Below are 21,786 nucleotides of genomic sequence, written 5' to 3'. Positions count from 1 at the left end.
ATTTGTTTTTTTTTTATTTCAAGATTCCAGGGTTTCAGTCTTACAAATAACGGAAATGACAAATAGATACTTCATTTAGAAAATACTCCATATTTACATTTGTTTTGTTTATATGCTGTTTACGTAGACTATTATATATACTGATTAAATATTTTGTTCATATATACTTATTAAATTTAAGTAATAAAGCCATTTCGAAATGTCAAATATCTTTCCTCACAAGTTATCGAAAATGAATTCTCTTACACTGAACAGTCGTTCAACGTGAGCCGAAAATAGTATTAATGTATTATATTTTAATAAGGAATAATAGATTTCAATCTATCAGAAACTAAATCGAAATACGATTTCTGACAGATTGAAATCTGGAGTTCAATTGTGTAATTTGAAATGAGATGAGAATTACAAAAGTGCAAAAAAACAAATTCACTAGAATATTTATAATTTCAAACCTAGTAAGTCAACACCTAGTAAATTTGCTCTCTTTTGTAATTTTCACCTCATTTTGAGCTATCGCTATTGCCGCGTATTATGTCTGAAACGAGTCAAAAAAAAAATAAAATAAAAAATTAATAGTTACGGATAAAATGTAACTAAATAAAGTTAAAAAGTTAAGAGTCTAAAATCTAACTAAGTTAAGTTAAAATTAATTAACTTTTTAATTTAGCACTATCTAATCTTGCATTTTCGTTTTATAATTTTATATTCTTATTTATACATCTTATTTTTTTACATTTATACTTTTCGTTTATACTTCGTATCCCTTTACATAAAACTTCTACATGGAAAGAATGATTTTACTAAAGTAAAACTAAAAACTTAGATACAGATTTGAAAATAATTTTGTTTTAAATTATCAAAATTATTAAGTAAGACGCTAAAACATAATAAACAATGTTGCAAAAAATTGTGACATTCTAGCAATCAACTTGAGCGCTTCATATAATTATTTTGATAAATCTAATAAATTATTTTTAAATCTCTCTATTATCTAATGTCCTTTTTAGATATTTTAACAAAATCATTCTTTCTATGTATATACATACACGAAAAAATTAGTTTTGCTGGAATCTAAAAATTTAATTGATACAGATCTGAAAATAATTTTGTTGGTTTATTAAAATAACTTTGTCATATTTGAAATTCCTATATAATTATTTTGACGGTCCAATAAAATTACTTTCAGATTGGTATTAAAATTTGTAGATACTTCAGTAAATTCACTCTTTCCGTGCACGACATTTAGGACTAAATTCCTATTTTTTCAATAATGATGAGTGTAATTTATTAGGTGTTGGAATTAATTCGTAGCGTTTTTAATGAAAGAATGTTATTTATTTCACATGAGCATTAAAAAATACATTAATGAAAGTACTTCCCATCACTTGTAAAACGCTACGAATTAATTCCAACACCTAATACAATCATTAATATTTAACATTTAATGTTGAATAATTATATGTAATAATTATCATTTAAAAATTAAATAACAATAAATAAAGGACAAAGTAAGAGTCAGACACATTTAAAATTTAATACAAGATAGAATAAAATACAAATAAAGAAAAATAAAAATAAAGAAAACAGTCTAAATTTAAATATAAAACATGTAATTAATTATAAAATTAAACAGCAGGTACCATAAATATTACAAGTTTCGGCTACTGGATTGAGTCCTCTTTATTAATTATATTATCATTTTAATTATAATTATCATTTAATGTCTTGATCGAAATATTAATGATATGTGCGTCGTCGAAAGTTAACGATGGATTTAACTTGGTTGACTCCGCATTGTCACGCTCGGCTCGTCGAACTTGTCACTTGTCAAGTGCTAGAAAATCCATTTGCCACACCGCTCGGCAAGGATACTTTATAAAGATAAGTCAGTCAACGTCGTACTTTTAATTCGCCGTCCGACATCGCAGCGTTCACGACGTCTGGCACACAGATGATAAAATGTGTAATGCCTGTTTCTGCTCTTGATTTCGCGCCAAACGTGGCCGTTGAACTTTCGCTAAAATATTATGCCTGATGCCTATCTTGGAACCCTACGTTCATCGAAATTCATCAGCCTCCAACGAAAAATGACACGTGCATTTTACGTTGAATTTTACCAAGAATCACTTGAAACGAGAGACACGAATTATTTTTATGTGTCTTCTCATATAAAGTTCTCTAGCCCGTAACAGAAACAGATATTTTTTATGATGCTAAAGAAACACACGTGTCCTTGAGACATACAATCAGTGCCACAAGAGCATCATCAGCAGTTTTCTGAAAGAAACTGATTGGTGAGTAATATTAAAAAAATTAAAGTTATATTTTAAAAATACATTACATTTACTAAAATGCATTTACTTGGTATGACATCCAATTATCATTAATATTAATTATAGTCATCAAGCTTTCAGGGAAATATGATTTTTATGAGATTTTCACGAACATGAAAATGACATCGATAGATGGATTGGCTTTCCCAATTTCCGGACGTAAATCTGATTGAAAATATGATCAATCATGGAAATGAAGCCAGCCGAGAAGCACGAATATTTACTTTGAAACAGTTATCTTGACACATTCGAAAGATTTGAAGGATTTTCACTCAAAATTCTGACTGAAAATTTCGGAAGTTTCAACAACAAGTATTAATGATTATATTATGATTGGATGCCATATTGTAAATGCATGAAATAAACTAAAGTATATTACTTTTAAAATGTACCTTTAACTTTTAATATATTCTTTTTTCAGAGAATTACTGACTAGCTCTTGTGTCATTAACTTTATTAAAATTTTTTGTTAATATTCTTGAGGCTTTCACGGATGCTTTCTATATACAGATTATGCGTTTCGCGGGTTTTCTGTCCAGATACATTCTTGGAATACCAAATCTTAGAATGTGAACCTTGTAGTCCACTTCATCAGTATCAGGCTGCTCCTCGCCCTGATGAAGTGGACTGCAAGATTCACAAAACTTTGGCAAGAATTGATCTCGACACGGAGAAAACCCGCAAAAGGCATAATCTTTATATAAAATTTGTTATTATTAATTTTAAAAGTTTTAAAATTTTTAGCTATATAAAAAATTGAAATACTTAAGCTCATATTATTAGTAAAAATATAATATGATAATTAGCTTATGAATAAAAAAACTGTGAAAAATAAGATTATGAAATAATATTATTCCACACACACACACACACGCACGCACGCACGCACGCACGCACGCACGCACGCACGCACGCACGAACATAAATCATTATACAACGCTGTTTAAAAATGAAAAAAGTGTCCCAGACTCAACTGTTCCATATGTTTAAATTATGGGTTAAAAATCTAATCAAGATATCAATTTTAACATATACTTAATATTCATCATTTATTAATTGGAAAATAATATATCTGGCGCGCGTGCAAATGAGGCAAACTGTGCTGAAAAAAACCGTAATTATAAGCAAAAATGCGCGCGTTATTTGCTCGTTACATTTAATTTCGGTATGCAAATGCGTCCGATTAAAGCACTACGGTAAAACGTGACAAAGAAACTCCATTGTAATCACACTCGAATGCAAACCAGGTGACAAAATTACAGCTGCGATCGCTCGTCGTCAGTATAGTTGATGAAAAATGAGTGAATAAAGAAGTTTGGGAAAGAGCGTCGACGATCAGATCCGACGGCTACAATCTTCTCAAGTGTGCACTATATTCACTTATCGATTGTTATAAAACGAGGAAAACTGTTCTCTACAAATGTCTGCCGGAATAATGTGCCATTAGGATGCGAATTGATTGGACCGTTTCCGAGTTGTTTTCCTATGTGATATTGACTTAAACCAGTATTATGCTGATCCGATAATAAAATGAAAACGGATGGAAACAAATATGGATATATTCACAAAGTGAAAGATGACAAATCGAATAAGTGAATAATTTAAAATAAAGATAAAATAAGAGCAAATTATTTAAAAAAAATAATTGCAAATGCACAATTAATAACTTTATATAAGATTAAGATTCTAAAAGGATGTCTTAATTATGCAGACAAGCTACTTACAGAGTTCTGTGAGATATAATTATACTTTAATAATTATTTAATGATTATTAATTGTAATAATCACGACACTAGACGACCGATTTATTTAGATGATGGATTACTCCATCAAATATCCGTTATTGATTGCATTTTGATGAAGCTAAGGCTGCATAGACTAAGCTGATGGAGAGACAATCTCAAACTGTACGAACTATTGATTGCGGATTATATAGGCTTTTTAGAATTCCTACGCATTCAGTTATTGGTATCTTGAAAGAGTTTAAAACCAGTAAAGTATTATATTTATCCCCTGTATTTTATATCGATAAATAATTATATGCACTATATTTAGCTATACACAATTTTACTTTATTAACTATTTATCAAATACATTACAAATTAAAATGTATCTAAAATTTTGTCTCTAAAATTAAATGAAATTTCTCAAACTTTTCTAGAAAAATTACACTTCCCTCCATAAATAATAAGTGCATTATATCACAATTTATTCGACAAGCAAATTTTTTCTTTTCGATTAAAAAAAAATACGCGTGACAATAGATACTTAAAGCTTCGTGAAAATAAAAAGGGAAATGTAATCGCGTCCATCGATTTTTTTCATTGTGACGTTCGTGAAAAAGGCATTTTCTCAAGCACGCTGTTAATGCTAAGCGACTTTCCGCTGCGATCGATTTCTGTTACAAGTTTCTAACCATCAGCTGAGCTGCTTAGGGGGCGGATTATCAAACAGGAGGTAAGGCACCTATAGCTACCTATTCGAGGGCATAACATTTATTACCGGGTCAGGGTTAACCGTTAGGCGCGCCACACACACGTCCAGTGCTCTGCAACGTCACTCTAAAAATAGTTTCGCGAGCACTCCAGATATAAAATGCAACCACGTGCCCCGTCCTCCGTATGCACGTATATGTGCACACGCATATTATACGCACGCATGCATATGTATATTCTTTAAATTCGTTCGAAAAAATGAAGAGACGTTTATGCGAAACTTGTAATACAATACACTATCAGATTGCATTAATAAATAAGGCGGTACAGAAAAAAAATTTTTATGACATTTTTATACAGAGATTTTAGTAGATATTACGCAAAAGAACAGCATTGAACGTAAATTTTTGTGTATTTTATACACAAAATTTCTGCATTTTCAGTAATGATAAAAGAAAAACCAAGATTTGTCCTGTTCATAAAAATATATGTATGTGAAAATATTATAATAATTAATATGGGAATAAAGACATATCGCTCTCTTTCGTGTAATACAACTAAAAGAAATTAAAAAAAAAAAATTTCTCAGAAAAGAAAAACTATTTTTCAATTTGAGAGAAAATTATTGATCAAATGATATCGATAAAAAGAATATTTAAATATCATTTTTATCATTTTCATTTTACAACCCTTCAAAAATCATTTTTTTTAATTACGACAATTTTGATGAGTTTTTAAAAATCATTCTTTTTAGTTGTAATTTTTTGACGATTTTTAAAATAAAATTAAGTTACTTCATTTTTGATGAGAATAATGTTTATCTAATTTATTCATGTGGTGTGTGTGTGTGTGTGTGTGTGTGATAATTCGAGATTACATTTTTTCAGTTGTGTTACTTTTAAAGTAAGGAAGAGATACACCTTGAAAGATTGAGAAATTCCAATGAAAAAAAATAAAAAGAAAGAAACATACGTACATATCACGTGCAGGAATGACAATGACAGTGTAAACGCGATGTAATTACGCACGCGAAAGAATTCGCGTCCGAATTTCTGCAGGATTGTAACGCGGCTCATTATGCGGATACACCTGACCTGAATCTATAATCGTAATAATGATCGTCACAATGAAGAGTAGCCTACGTGTGCCACGTCCCACTTGTGAACGAGGCGGCCCCGAATGTCAGCGGCGACGATGTCTTATAACGGACGCTGCAGCAGGAAATAATGATAGTCGCGTTTAAAAGCCGCAAGACGTTGTATGTGTGGGAGGCACGAAATGTCTTGGCAGGATATCGTGTGTAAACGTTAGAAGTACCGTTTGATCTACACAGTAATTGTATAGTCGAGATCTTTGAAATCGGTCTAATCGAGATACACATGTTGCAACGGCAGCTGACTTAAAATTTCGATATTTTTCTTTAAAAATTAAATTTTTTTTTTTAATTTTTTTCTACACTGAGAGAAAGTTTTTTTTTACTTATAACTTTTTTTTGGTTTATGACTAATTACATGGTAAAATATTATGGTTAGGAGCTGCATTTTTATAATTACTATGTTATAATCAAATAAGAGATATTCTATTTTTGGCCAAAGTTGATCTTAGTACTCAAATACAATATTTCAGTGTGAATGTACAATACGTAACCAATTCTGCAAACCCGCAAGCTGAAATCTTTTTCAAGTTTTGAAATGCAATCATGAACAGAGAATTAAAATAGTAATATCACATTAAATTGACGAACAATTGAATAATATTGATACTAGTACATCTTATAAGAGTATTAATATATGTATATATAATCTAATCTTAAAATAAGAATCTTAAAAATTGCGAATAATTTATTGTGAAAAATTAAAAATATTATATTACCTGAACCGGGATTCGAATCCGGATTTCCCGAATTCCATATGGACTTGTTCTCGATTCGACCATTGAAACTTCGGTAATATTTGTCGCAATAATCAATAACTAATAGAAAAACATTTTTCAAGGAGACATGTATAAATTTAAAAAATAGACCGATGAGAATAAATCTAATTAAGTAAAAGGAATCATATTTTTAGTTAAAAAGCGGATCTTAGTGTTTAAATATTTCGCTGTGAATTTATATATAATACATATCTGATTTTGCAAACCGCGTATTGAAATCTTTTTCAGTTTCTTTGAAATGCAATCATAAATAGAACTAGAATAGATGTATTGTGCTATAATGTTAGTAATTATCATATTTATACATATATATTCAAAATTCTATATATATCAAGAATATACGATTGTCCTCGAAAATAATAATTTTATAATTTATACAATGTCGTTTTCGGAAACAGCATATATGTTTCTATTGAATGGTGCATAGAACATAAATATAATAATTATTATTAATAACATAGTGATATCTATAAAAATGGAGCTCCTAAATAAATAAAGATTATTTATTATGTAATAATAATTATTATTTTATCATGCAATTATAATCACAAATACACTAAAAAATTTTCTCGTAGTAAAACTCTAATATGCTATTACCGGTCGTTCTCGAGTTTATCCACTATATTTATTAACAGCAATTGAGCACAGCGAAACTTCTCGTGAAATATCGGACGTGCTATCGAATTTCGAAGTCCACTGTCGTGAATGTTACGGTGAATTTTCGTACGAAAATTTGAGCACGCGCGTGCATTGAGACGAGTCGAAGTAGAACGAATAAAATTGGAACATACAGCGTGTTGCGAGTCTGTTGTTGGCCTGACTCGGCGGTGGGATCGCGGCCTGCGGCGGCGGTTGTGAGCTCAGATCCTCGAAGTTTATGATTTGCAGGCAAATGTCGTCCACTTCGCTCTTTATTAGCGCTATCACCTCGCTGCAAAGGAACTTGGTTCCTAAAACAGGAAATTAGCAAGTCAGACATCCCTATCCGAAATACCAATCGTCTGACCACGCGTCTTTAAGTTCTCATGAATTATATATCATGTGTGTGTATATATACGAATGAATATAATGATTCGTTGTGCAAAACTTAATTTACTCATAAAATAATCCATAAATACAAGGATCTCAGCATTTAAAGATTTTAAACACTCAACCCTTAAAATTTGAAAAACATAAAGATCAACACATTCAAGAGATAATATTTTAATTCTTCGGGGCTAACGTAGATCTATTGGACCCACTTAATTACATACCTCCGGAGATGGTGAGTCTATTAAACCCACAGTATAGTGATTGTTTGACTAACAAAGGATGAGTAAAAATAAATCAGCTTTCTCCGTAAAATAATGTTAAGATAAAAAATACATTATTATTTGAATTTACTATTAGCTCTTAATTCTTGTATTTATTATTGTTATTTTATATAAGCAATTGTCACTTTATACAAAAATATCAAGCAATTCAATTTTCTTTACGTTACTTCCGCAAAAATTTGGATTTTTTTTATTAAAATACTTACAAAGGAAACCTTAGAAGCCTTGGAAATTCTATGAAACGTGGCAGGATTGTATTATATTCTCATAAATATAATCATATATCCCTATTTATGGGCGTAGACGGTCAACTGGTTCCGAAATATTTCAATATTAAATTTAATAGCGGCAATTCATTAAAGTTTATATTCGAATTCATAGTGCTTAAAAAATTTATGTTTTATGTTTTTATCAAAACTTTTACCTTAAAATTTGTAAAAGTAGCAATCCATAATAAAAATCTATAATAATTAATAATTAATGTTTTATATTAACATTTATTCCTATCATAAAACACTATTATATAAAGAAACAAATTAATTGCTAATGAGATTTAAATTCGAGTCTGTAAATAAAGAGACTATTACCATATTCATATACGTTTCTTCAAATATCTACTCTAGTATAAACCCTCTAATAAACGTTCAGGAAAATACTATATTCCTTTCACGTTTCATTGAAATCGATAAAGACTAGATGATTCTGAGTTTTCCCTTGTTAGTATTCATCCTTTTTTACACAAGTTATGCCGTTTATGTTCATTACAAACGGATAGAAAGAATTTTTACAAGAATAACTTGTATTTGGCTTATATAACGCTCTTTTAATATACTTTTGACATAGTTCAAAAAAACTAGGTAGCATTATATCTTAGATTTCTTGAAATTAATTAGTATCTTTTGAGAATGGGAGCTTTCTAACAAAAAAAATTATAAAAAGACCTCGTTTTTTAAACTATATGGTTTTTGTCAAATTTGATTCTGGCATCAAAATCTTAAATTTCAAAAAAAGTAATCTGTATCTAATTATCGCGAAATTCAGTTTTAAGTTTTTTACATTGCTATGTTGAATGTGTTATGAAGTGAGTCCTCAGGTCCCGCATCTATTTGACGCAACGCGATTAAAAGGCGGCTATTTTTATCTATCCAGCAGAGATAACGTTCTCCTTAGGCACTACTATAAATAATTTTTTTTCTTTCTTGAGTTATCAACCTATTTTTTTGTAGTCATGTTCATTCATTCAATTTTTGCTCATTGATACTTTTTATATACTATCTGTGTGAGATACAAATTTTCCCGTCATTGCATAATACAATAAAAACTAAACATTTATTATCTCGATAAATCATCTGTATGCTTATTGGATCCTAGACTACATCAACAGGTTATGCACGCTCAACGGGTCTAGCACGCTTCCACTGGTTACAAGATAATATTATATATACATTCGTTTGTTGTAACGACAAGGAAGGTCAAAAGTTTTGGATCGCCAAAATTTAATGCAAGGGTGCAGAGATTCGGGACAATGCTAAAAATGACCAATAAAGATCTCGTTCATATTGAAGTCTTGTCTAAAGACAATTTCGTTAGTTGGAAGTTTAAAATGCAGTTTCTATTTGAAAAACGAGAGGTTATGGACGTCGTGGAAGGAATAATAGAAGAGCTCACAGACAGGACGAGCATGGAAACAGTGAAAAGACGGAAAAAGAAGGAATCTGCATAAGCTAAGTATTGCATTTCGGCAAAATTAGATAATTGATTGATTAAACATGTATTGACAAAAATTATAAATAAGGAAATGTGGCACACACTTTGTGATTTATTTGAGAAAAGGTCCGCAGCTATTATGACGCTACAAAAGAGAATTTTAAATTTTAAAACTAGAGGCAGGCGTAAAAGACTGATTATGTTGCAGAAGCAAAAAACTTGGCTCATCAATTACGAGTAATCGGTAAAGTAGTATCAGATGAGATGCTACAAACGATAATTATAAATGGACTGCTATTGTCAAAATATAAAAGCTTTGTATTGTCATGGAATGGAAGAGAAAATACGCGTCGATCTCTACAGAAGCTCGAAGAAGAATTAATTTTTGCTGAAGAAATTGTGAAGATAGAAAATGAAGAAGTCGAGGCCTTAGCAGCTGCTACGATGAAAAAGTCAAGTGATAAGAAAACAACCAAGAAAGGAACAGAGAAAAACAAACATAACAAATTTAGCGGTGAGTGCTATTTTTGCGAGAAAATTGCAAGAAATTTGCGGAAAGTAGAATAGAACAAAGTCAATTGATAAGAAGAAAAATAAAGCTCAATCTAATGAAAATAGTGTAGATCACGATAATGGATTGTTTTTCGCACGTGCCAGTACTGTAGAAACAAACATAGTTCTAAAACAAGAGATATGGCTGGCTGACTCATTTTATATGAGTTTTGATAAGTTAATATTCGAAAAAGTCGAGGAATCTGAACACAAAAACGTTTTATTTGGAGATAATCGAAAATTAAAGGTATTCGAAAAAGGTGACGTTCAAATTCTTGTTTTACAAAATTATATCGAGAAAATAACTATCGACTAATAGATTTAAATACTTACAAATTGATGATTGCAACAAGTGTCAATTTCGTAGATAGAAGAGGAGATTTCTACTTTCAAAAAACAGTGAGAGCCGAAAGAGCTGTAATAGAAAAATTAGAAGATACAGATGATGAAGGCCAACAAATACAGCCCAAGTCTACAGAGGAAGAGTTAAAGTCTGAAAAGGGGGATTCAGAGCACTCTATTGACGAAGATGATAAAAACAACAAGATCCAACGAAATCTGCGCGATCGATCTAACTTGAAGCAATCAGATCAATGGACATATCCACGGGTGAACCTAGCTACATGTGAATCTTTGATGAAGAGATTGTTATACATCAGAAACATGGTATCTGAGTAGTGCAAGGAAAGCCTATAAATAAGAAGCCAGTGAGCTGCAAATGAATCTTTAAAAAGAAGATGACATCTGGAAAGTCATCTCACAGATATAAAGCTAGGTTAATGGCTCGTGGTTTCTGTCAAAAATATGGTATTGACTATTTTTTTTTTTTTTTTACGTACCGATTGTTTGCACGATAGCATTCGAATTCTATTAGCAATGGCAGTTGCAGAAGAAATGGAGATACTACAATTCGATGTAAAGACTGCATTCCTATACGGTGAATTAAAAGAAGAAATCTGGATGAAATTACCTGAGAAACTGTGGCAATCAAAAGAACGAGTCGTCAAGTTACAGAAATCCTTATATGGACTAAAACAGAGTCCCCATTGCTGGAACAACTAAATAATGTACTGATTGAATTCAACTTACAAAAGTCAGATGCAGATGATTGTATTTATGTCGGTTAATATGGTACGGATAAAATGTATTTAGTACTGTATGTCAACGACGAACTAGTTTTTTATAAGTCCAAGAATACATTAAGAATATTTCTTAATCAAATTATTAGGTGTTGGAATTAATTCGTAGCGTTTTACAAGTGATGGGAAGTACTTTCATTAATGTATTTTTTAATGCTCATGTGAAATAAATAACATTCTTTCATTAAAAAACGCTACGAATTAATTCCAACACCTAATAGTAAAGTATTCGACATTAAGATAAGCGAACCAAAGTGTTTCATTGTAATGGAAATTGAACGAGATCGCGATAAAAGTTAGTTAAAGATTCATCAAGCAAGTTACATACAACAGCTAATTGAATGATTTAATATGAAAGAAGCTAAAGGAATGGCTACACCTGTCGATCCATATACTCGTCTGTCGAAAAAAATGAGTCCAAATACTCAGATTGAAAAAGAAGAAATGGATAGAATTCTACACATCATTAATAGGATCTCTACTGTTTGCAGCTAACGTAACGCGTTTTGACATCGCTTTTGGAGTAAATGTACTAAGTCGATATTTTCAAAATTCACGACTTTAATATTGGAGAGCGGCTAAGAGGATCTTAAGGTATTTAAAGGAAACAGTAGTAGAAGGTATAACTTACAGTAAACAAATGGGTAGCAAGAAACCAGTAAGTTATAGTGATGTAGACTTCGCCAGAGACGAAGACGAGCGATGTTCAACTAGTGGATATATTCACTAATTATTTCTACAAGGTGGACCAATAAATTGATCATCAAGATTATAAAAAACAATCTCTCTCTGTCAACAGCAGAGGCAGAACTCGTGACACTTACCAAAGTGGCACAAGAACTAATGTGGTTACGTAAATTATTGGTAAATTTACAAGATGTAGACGAAAAAGAGGTAAAGCCAATATTATTAAATTGTGATAATCAAGCAGCTATTTCCCTCACAAAAAATCCTGGCTGTCAACGTACGAAACACATTGACAAGGTTATTGGTTTGTACGAAAAGCGGCAGAAGTGTTAAGAAAAGCTAAGAAAGTGGAGATACAGTATTGTATAACTGAAATACAATTGGCGGATATACTGATTAAAGGATTAACTAAAGCTCGGTTCCGAAAACTGAAACAATAACTGTTACTGAACCGTAAGAAACACAGTGGGAGTGTTATGAAATGAGTCCTCAGATCCTGCATCCATTTGATGCGCAATGCAATTGGAAGACGGTCATTTTCATCTATCTAGAAACAGCGTCTTATGTATTATATCAATAGTTTTTTTCCTTCTTAAGTTATCAACCTTTTTTTTGTATATGTTCATCCATTCAATTTTTGTTCGTTGATACTTTTTATATACTCTCTCAAGGCCATCAATCTCCCCTCTTGTTTCGAGCATTACCAACATTTGTGGCGACTTCATAGCTGTGACACAGGAAATGAAGAATTAATGGCTGTCATATGGAAATCATCGTTTCCGGTCGACATCTTTATCGCCATATAAACATATGACTGCGTTCATTATGGATAATCATGCGCTTTAAGCGCTTATAATATGACCGAGTTCATTATGGACGCTCACGCGCTTTAAACTCGACCCGCATAAAAATATACTATTAGTTTACTACTAGTGCTATTACTGTAACGAGCAGTGTCACTATTAATGCAATAATGTCACTGCTGAAACGAGTAGTGGCATTGTCTAGTGCACTATTGTAATACGTATAAAAATGATTTAAATATAAATGCAAGGAACAGTATAGTGACGCGAATTTATTCCTGCACTACTACATTACTGCACTAGTAGTGTCACAACTCATCCCAGTAGTGATACTATTGGTAACACTCTCTCTCTCTCTCTCTCTCTCTCTCTAACACAAATTTATAATTACCCTTCTACACTACTAGTCACTAATCACTACTCATATCAGCAGTGACACTACTGTATTTCAATAGTGACACTACTACACTAGCAGTAGCACTAGTAGTATATTTTTATGCGGGAAACGTACCCAAACATAGCAACACCGAGCAATACGTAGCAAATATGGCGATAAAAATGCCGATCGGAATGTGCCGGAAACGATGACAGCCAATCAAGACATATTGAATATTAGTTTCTCATTTCCTGTGTCATAGCTATGAGAATGCCACAAATGTTGGTAACGGAAAAACCATGGCAGTTTGGTGACCCTGTACTCTCTATGTGAGATAAAGATTTTCGCATCGTTGCATAATACAATAAAAACTAAATATTTATTATCTCGATAAATCATCTGTGTGCTTATTGGATCCCGGACATCAACAGAATGTAATCTGAAAATATCGAATTTCAAAAAGATAGTAACTTTCAATAAAAAAATTTAATGATACTAGACTTATAATTAAAGTTCAAAAGTCAGTTTGGAAATCAGTTTAACTAAGTTTTACGTAGCATTGATGAGCTTTAAATTGGAAACTTGATATTATATATTAAATTCGATAAAGGAGCATAACAACCAATTCGCAGGATGTATGTACAAGTGTGTACTAAATAATTTCTTTAAATATATACATATAGCAAACATTTCGACCTTATATTAGGTCATTTTCAATGCTTATATAAAATTCAAATTGTATTGTAACGGTGTTGGTACGTTCTCAATATAGAAATTGATAATCAATTAATTGTCTAATATTGATCAAAATTTGAAGAAAAATACAGCTTATCTTGTGTTTGTTTCTCTTGTTGATGAGTTAAATCATATGTTGTTTTTTAAAGTCCTACAGCGTATTCTTTCAAACCTAGAGTATGACGAATTTCAAAGAAGTTGATGTTATTAAGTAATAGAACATTGATATTATTGTATATATTGATACACACACACACACACACACACACATCTTACAATTAAAAATGCTCTAAAACCAAGTTCTACATATATATGTTAAATTATTTCCATAAATTTCTGTACATATTGAATTCATCGTTTCGAATTATTTATTTTTAACTTCAGATTCAAATAAAGAATTATCAAATTATCTCATAGGCCAAATTTCATAAAAATCAAACAAACGATTTACAAAATAAAAGGGGATAATCACAAGTGGGATCGCCCATCCACAAAATATTAATTAATGTAAATTAAATAAGTCTTATACAATATCTCAGAAATAGTATTATAGATTTTGGCGTTAACTCCGAAAGGTTAAATTAATTCTTGATACACATTCTCCTAATATAAACTGACGTATAAGCGTCTTAGACTAGTCGTTTGAAGTACTGGAGAGCTATACATGCAAGTACCATCTGCACTCGAGAAACTTAAGTTTCTGATGGTACGGATGGCACGTCAAAATCATCGCGTCGATGGCACTTTGATGCGTGTCAAGGATTATCGTAGTGCGACCAATAAAATTCGGAAATATTGAGCAGTGAATCAAGAAGTACAAAACGCTGGAGAAATTCATGCCGGGGCACGTACAAAGCATCGTAACCTATTTGCGCGATGCGCGACCGTGCAATGCAATAAATAATATTCCAGATTGACGTTTACTGGATGTCTCTTAGACACCGATGCGCAAACTTGCGCATTGGCGATATTTCATTCGCAAATAGGCGGGTGGGAAGACAAAAGAGATGATGGTAATATTACGAAACTTGCCATAAAAGTCTCTGGATCGCGCCCAAATAGTTGTCTCGTCCTAATTGCGCTAATATCCTCGTAAAGCTTAGATTGTTGCTGCAGTGACATAAAAGTGTTAAGTGCCCGATATAAGCCCATCTTAACAACTTTGTTACATCAGATCGCGCTAAAGTAGATGCATTGCGGAGCTTATCGCGGCCTGTTGCAAGTACTACTCGTGACAGTAAAAAAAAATGAAAAAAAATTTGTATATTTTATCTTTGACATTAGCTACGAAGAGTATAAATACGCGATACCAACTTCCGATAAGCGTCAACTTGATTTTCTGCCGCGTAATTAAATGAAAAAATTATTATCAAGATTTGAATTTTATTATTTTCATCTTCTGGCAACATTTCCACGAGACAGGCTCACCTTGGCTAATTATAAAAGTTAACAACACGCAGTCATGACAATCAGAGAATCAAATAAGTTATCAGAAAAGTGTAAGTTCTAGGAGTTTAACTTCAATTAGAAAAGTCTGCAGCCCTCCCTCTCTCTCTCTCGTGCAAAAGGAAAATAATTTCACCCATAAAGTGATGAAAAGATTTATTCGCAGTAGTTCGCAAAATTAATTAGTGATGATGTTTACGTGTCAGGGCACCTTGGACGGGATTCAGAAGACATCGACGAAAGAAAAGTGTCCCGTGTGAAAATTCATTCGGCCAAAAACCGAGCCAAAATTGCCATCTGGATATTCCATAACAAACGTTATTCCGGAGTGCAGCGTCAACATCTCTGATAAGATCCACATGTCCTATTGAATTACACAAGACGTCGGTTTGACTTTGTGGTACTACAATAGAACGCATGTTCCTCGCCATGATCAAACGAACGTTTCTCGCATTCCCAATCGATGTCACGGCCAAGGCTGATGCGCCAACATATTTTTACTCTCTACATACCGTTATATATTTTATCTTGCGCAACGTGAGGAGAACCAAGATTACTTTTGAATTTTCGCAGAATTACGACACCTTAGAATTGTGTAATGCATTCTTAATAAAACAGAACACAATACAGGGTGACAAGAAAGTTTAGCCACAAAGTTTAATCAAAGTTTATCAAATCATGGTTTAGTTAACAAGCTGTTTTTGTAGTCATTTAAATTACATATGTTAAAAAAGATAAATTCTGGAATGTTAGTTACATTTTATTAAATATCAAAAAGCCTTACCAAAAGATTTTTATATACCGAAATAAAGATCGCTTTATTGAATGCTTGAGAGAATTTATTCGTAGAAAGATGTGAGCCATCGTTGATGCATTCTCGAACTTCTTAAAGCCAAAATTAAAGATAGCTGTTTTGGATGTTAATTATTATAATATTTTTGGTGTTTAATAAAATATAACTAAAACTTCAGAATTTTTTTCATAAATATATTTTATATAATACTAATGATTTAATAAACATAAAACTTTGTGGACAAACTTTTTATCACCCTGTAATTTTCTGCAAGGATACATTTTCTCGTATTATTTTCATACTTCTATAATTCGATTCGGAGAGATCTCTCTAATTAAGCTGAGTTCCGTTATTCACTGCAAGTACTGAAAATCTATTGTATAGTATTCGTAACATGAACTATAGAGTTTCAGTATTCTCAGTGAATAACGGAACACAGCTTAAAGTATAAGATATTTCAGACAAGTGCTCCATTTCCACGCAAGTCCCAATCGTATGCCGTTAATTTCGCAGCTCGCGTATTGTTAATGCTTGAAGTGGCTAATATGTGTGTTTTTTAAGCAATAATGCATCTGCACAATAAGGTATTCTATCGATCAGCATTTCTTTTTACTGTCGATTTCTTCTGTTTCAGCGTAGAATCACGCACATCGATCATGCACAGTTGGCTCTTTATAATCCGGCTGAAGTGCAAGTGAATTTCTGAATATGCACGACTCGTAGATTCCAAGCACGAAGCAAGAAGCACGTGCCACACCGATATATCCTCTAGGGATAACGATTTTATATCCTCAGAAAAGAAAATGTATTCACACGAAATTTACAAATAAATTATAAAATTGGATTGAACCATTTCCCTTCTTTTCCTCATGACATTCTCTCTATAATTTAATGTTGAAATAAAGTTTCTGCTTCCTTTGTTTTATATAATGTGTACAATCTAATCATCTAATTATAAATAATTAAAAATTAATTAATTTTAGATCTAAATTCAATTATCTTTTCATTTCGCACACGAACTTGTGTCACTGTTCCTTGCTTTTTAATAATTATTTGTAGATTTTATATTTTATTTAAAAAAGAGACAAATACGCATTCGATTAAAAAGCCCCAGAGCCAATCAATAAAGGATTACACTTGTCGATTTGTAATTTATTACGTTTTGTTAACGTAGAAATAATAAAGATCTGACGTTCGGCAACTATTAATATACACTTTTTCTATTTCGTCCACAGACAATATTAAAAAAAAGAGATTTTATCTTTACGCGAACATGATCGGGGGACCTGGATGATTTTCAATTTTCGTGAAAAAGGGGAAATATCGGATTTACATCGTTATCTCAGTAAAAGCGGATTTAACGCTATTTTGCTTTAAGTTTAGTTTTTTTTGGATGTTGCTTTTCGCAAATTTTTGTTGCTTTAGAGTTTAGATCATTCCTGTGCACAAAAAGAACGAATGCTGAATTATAAAAAAATTTATATAGATACATGTCTAAAAATAATTTCGTTATATCATTAAGATAATTATATAGAACGCTTACACGTTGATGACAATACTGCAAAAAGTTATAAAATTTTAGTAACAGTTTAAGTATTATTTTGATAATTTAAACAAAATTAATTTTAAAAACATCTATTTAAACTAAATTTTTAGATATTTTAGCAAATCCATTCTTTCTGTATGAGAATTATTACGTTTTTCTAATTAGAAGAAAATGCGAGATCAGAATAAGAGTTGATGTGCTGGAAGTACAAGTTTTTCAGCCGGATGGTGCCACTGGAAAGATTAAACGATATCACTAGAAATGACATTTCCTATTTCGGCGCGTCTGATAAGACCAGAAACGGACGTTTTATCTGCGCGTTAGTTCCGGTCCGAATGGTCACTCGGCGAGCATTAAAGATCCAAAAGTGCGAAAGGAGGAAAAAAGAAGAAAAAGAACGCTGTAAGCACAGCGGAGATACTGCAGCAGTTCATTTTATGGAGACGGTATTTTAAACACACACACGCTCATAAAACTAGCAGTAAAGGCGGCCGTTTCGTTGTGGGCGCGATAGCGTCTCCCCTACGCGAAGTAAATTTTTGTAAAACAAAGTACACGAATTTTTTTCTACATGACAGCCAGCTGCTAATCCAGACATCATAGAATTTCATGCCCCCCAGAGAGAATCCATTGAAATTTATCTAAAACTGGAACAAATCCCGCCACGTAAAAGAAACATGATAAGAGAAAATTCACTACTTGGATATCTTTACATATAAATTGTAAAAATAATAATACTAAATAAAATTATAGATATATATGATCAATATTAAATAAAATATAATTATGTTTACGAAAGTGTACATACACCGTAAAAAATACAATAAAAATTGTTTGTGTTAAAAACAATCCTTGTTAAAATTTAACATAATTTGATTATAGTAATTTGTGTTAAATTGATATTTAACGTTTCTTAATGTTAAAATAATGTAATTTATAATAAGTAAACACAAATAAAAGTAGTATAGTTTTAAAACAAATTGTAAAATAAATGAATACAAAACAAATGTACATGTTAATTTAATACATTGTGAATTCTAATTTTACTAAAAAGATATGTTTCTGTTAATGTTATATTTCTCGTATTAATTTTTATATAATGTCTGTGTTATTTTCTAATATATTTAACTTTATTAAATTAACAAAAAAAATTTGGAAAATAAACCGTTTAATATATGTGAAATGTGTTAAAATTAACACAAATTTTAAAACTATAAATTTCGATATGTAAGATTTCGTATTAAGACTAGACACACTCTCTAAATTTTTTAAAGTAAAAGCTCACTCCAAAAGAGTTAAAATACTGCCACTATTGAAAAAGAGTGAAAAATTTGCAGTTTTAAATAAGAGTAGCAGATTTTTACTCTTTTTTTTTTAGAGGTTCATTCCAAAGGAAAGAAAATTCATTCCTTTTTTGGAGCGACTCTCACTCCAAAAAAGAGAGCGAAAATCTGCGATTCTTATTCAAGAATGTAACTTTTATTCATTCTTTTTCAATAGTGGCAGTATTTTAACTCTTTTGGAGTGAAATTTTACTCTAAGAAATTTATAGAGTATAGATGTAACTGTGTATTCGCTTAAACATGAAATATACATTATCGGTCACTATCGTAAATTCGATGGGATTAATATACGGCATGACATAATTCCCGGAGCGATCGTAAAAGCCATCCGTAGCAAATTGCCATTGACGGATTAATGCGTGTTCCAGCGCAACCTCTCGTGTCGAAACGTGAGCGGAAATTGCGAACGGGTATACAACAATCGTTTGTAAAATAAAGAATAAATTACAAAATTCGTTACATATCGATTCTCTCTTAATTATTTATGAAAAGTTTTCACAGCTTTCAATCTTGAGAAAGAGAATATTTTTATATTTTACACAGTTTTCTTCCTTCATATCATTCTCTTACTTCAAAAGTGACATAAGAGTGACAAAAAAATATAATTTCTGAGATATTAAGTGGAAAGAATTTTGCTGAAGTATTTAAAAATTAGACAGATACAGATTTGAAAATAATTTTGTTGGACCTTCAAAATAATTATGTAGGAAACTCAAGCATGAGAAATGCTGCAAAAAATTTCAACATTCCAGCAATTAGATTGAGTGTTCTATATAATTATTTGGTCTAACAAAATTAGTTTTTCAGCACATTAACATCTTTTTAATAGGATGTCTGATTGAGCATCAAATTATTAAATTGTTTGTCAATTTAATTTGTGATATTACTGTGGTAGTTTAATTTATAAGTATGAAAAACCACTTCGGCACGCAGTTCAAATGACATACCCAGACAGCACAGGATATTCACTGGACATCCAGACTTGGTTTCAACGTCCGTGGACTTAGTACGAATGTTTTAAAAACGTACATTATTCAATGTACAAAGTATGATTACATTTGGATATTTTAAAAATGTTCAGCAACAAATTTTTAAAGTCGATGTCTTGCCGTGAAAAAGAGAATGAAATATAGAAAACCTCTCAAAATAACTATCTCACTCTATTTAAACTATAAACTTTTAGATTAACTTCGTATGCAGAATATTTGGTCTAGATAACATATACTGTGTAATAAATTTAAACTTCTTTTTAGATCATAAATTACATGAGATATGATTCTTATAAATTTTTTGTCATTAAAAACGAATCTGCAAATAAAATTGCTGTATTACGTCACATATTTGACAAAATTGAACTTAAAGTTACTAAAAGTACACTTTTGAATACTTTTAAGTTAAAATAGTTAAAAAATGTGACGTGATAGCAATTTCGTTTATTGAATCATTTCCACACAGCACAGTTTATCTAAAGGATGTCTCAAGGACGTCTTTAGTATGTACGGATATTTTTTTTAACGTCCCATGGACGTCCCTAGGATATCTGTGCAGTGTTGAAAATTTTCAACGATAAAAAATCTACCAGATAACCAAGCGTGCGATATTTCACGATATCCGTACAAAATATCGCTACCATACTGCCACAAGGTGGCAGTGTACAGCGTAACTGTACGGTAGCAGTACAAAAAGTGTACATGATATTATAGTACAGCGTATCAATACTGTACCTGTACATAACCCATCATATCAATACGGCGTACTATTATCGACAGGAAAGAGACTGTGGAGATCTCTAGTCGAAGACGATATACATAAACTAGTACTGAGAAAGTACAATGTATGATTTCCTAACCTGAAAATAATCGATATAACATTAAGATTAAATATACAGTAACTGGATGTTCAGTTGAACTGTACAAATTTCTATCCAAACCATATTGAACAGATGTATCATAACTATATATATCCATGATTATAGGTGTTTGTGTGGATCATTGAAGTGCAGTGGTTTCCATACGATTTCAGAAGTCAAGGATAGTGAATGATGGTAACCGGATGGGGGTGACCGCTTCGAAGCACTATGAAATTATAGTTCCCAAATTCAAAGAAAAACGTCTTTTTTTAAAATCATAATTTTATGATTGTGTATTCTCGAATAAAAGAATTATTAATCAATAATAATACTCATATAAGAATCATTTTGTCTTGATTGTGGTCTAAAATTTGTTTAATATATTGGGTCATCTAAAAAGTATCCGCGGTACTTTGTCACTAGATATATGACCATCAACACACATCTAGTGACAAAAAATCGCGGATACTTTTTAGATGACCCAATATTAATTTAGTCCAGTTTTAATCCATTGCGTCCTAAAATGAATTTTTAAGAAGTCCAAAATGGTAACATTGGATGTTTTTAAAACATTTCTAAAATATCCATGGATCTAATCTGGATGTTTTTAATATGTCCAAAACGTCCAACATGTACTTACGTCATATTTTTAAAATGTTATACTATGCTGTCTGAATATTTATAAATTTATATATAAATTAATTTATTATAAATTATTTATATATAAATTTTCATAGAAATCATTTAAGCATCTAAAATCTTTAACTGTTAGATTTTAAACTCTTACTTGTTGTGTA

The 21,786-nt window shown here is 31.3% G+C and overlaps 1 protein-coding gene across 11 annotated transcripts in view; it reads right to left on the bottom strand.

The window, feature by feature from the left end:
* sei (potassium voltage-gated channel seizure) overlaps window positions 1-21,786 on the bottom strand; it is a 208,591-nt gene that overhangs the window by 128,406 nt on the left and 58,399 nt on the right. For all 11 annotated transcript variants that reach the window (XM_087412327.1, XM_087412326.1, XM_087412318.1 and 8 more), the window contains one exon: window positions 7,492-7,650. In XM_087412327.1, the coding sequence (XP_087268453.1) occupies window positions 7,492-7,650 (159 nt within the window). The remainder of the gene's footprint in view (window positions 1-7,491; window positions 7,651-21,786) is intronic.

The sequence above is a fragment of the Acromyrmex echinatior genome, chromosome 13 (genome assembly GCF_024713525.1).
Source record: "Acromyrmex echinatior isolate Ae372 chromosome 13, ASM2471352v2, whole genome shotgun sequence".
In the NCBI taxonomy this organism is placed as follows: Eukaryota; Metazoa; Arthropoda; class Insecta; order Hymenoptera; family Formicidae; genus Acromyrmex; species Acromyrmex echinatior.
The sequence above is the reverse complement of the archived record's forward strand: the minus strand, read 5'-3'. Positions and strand labels throughout refer to the sequence as shown.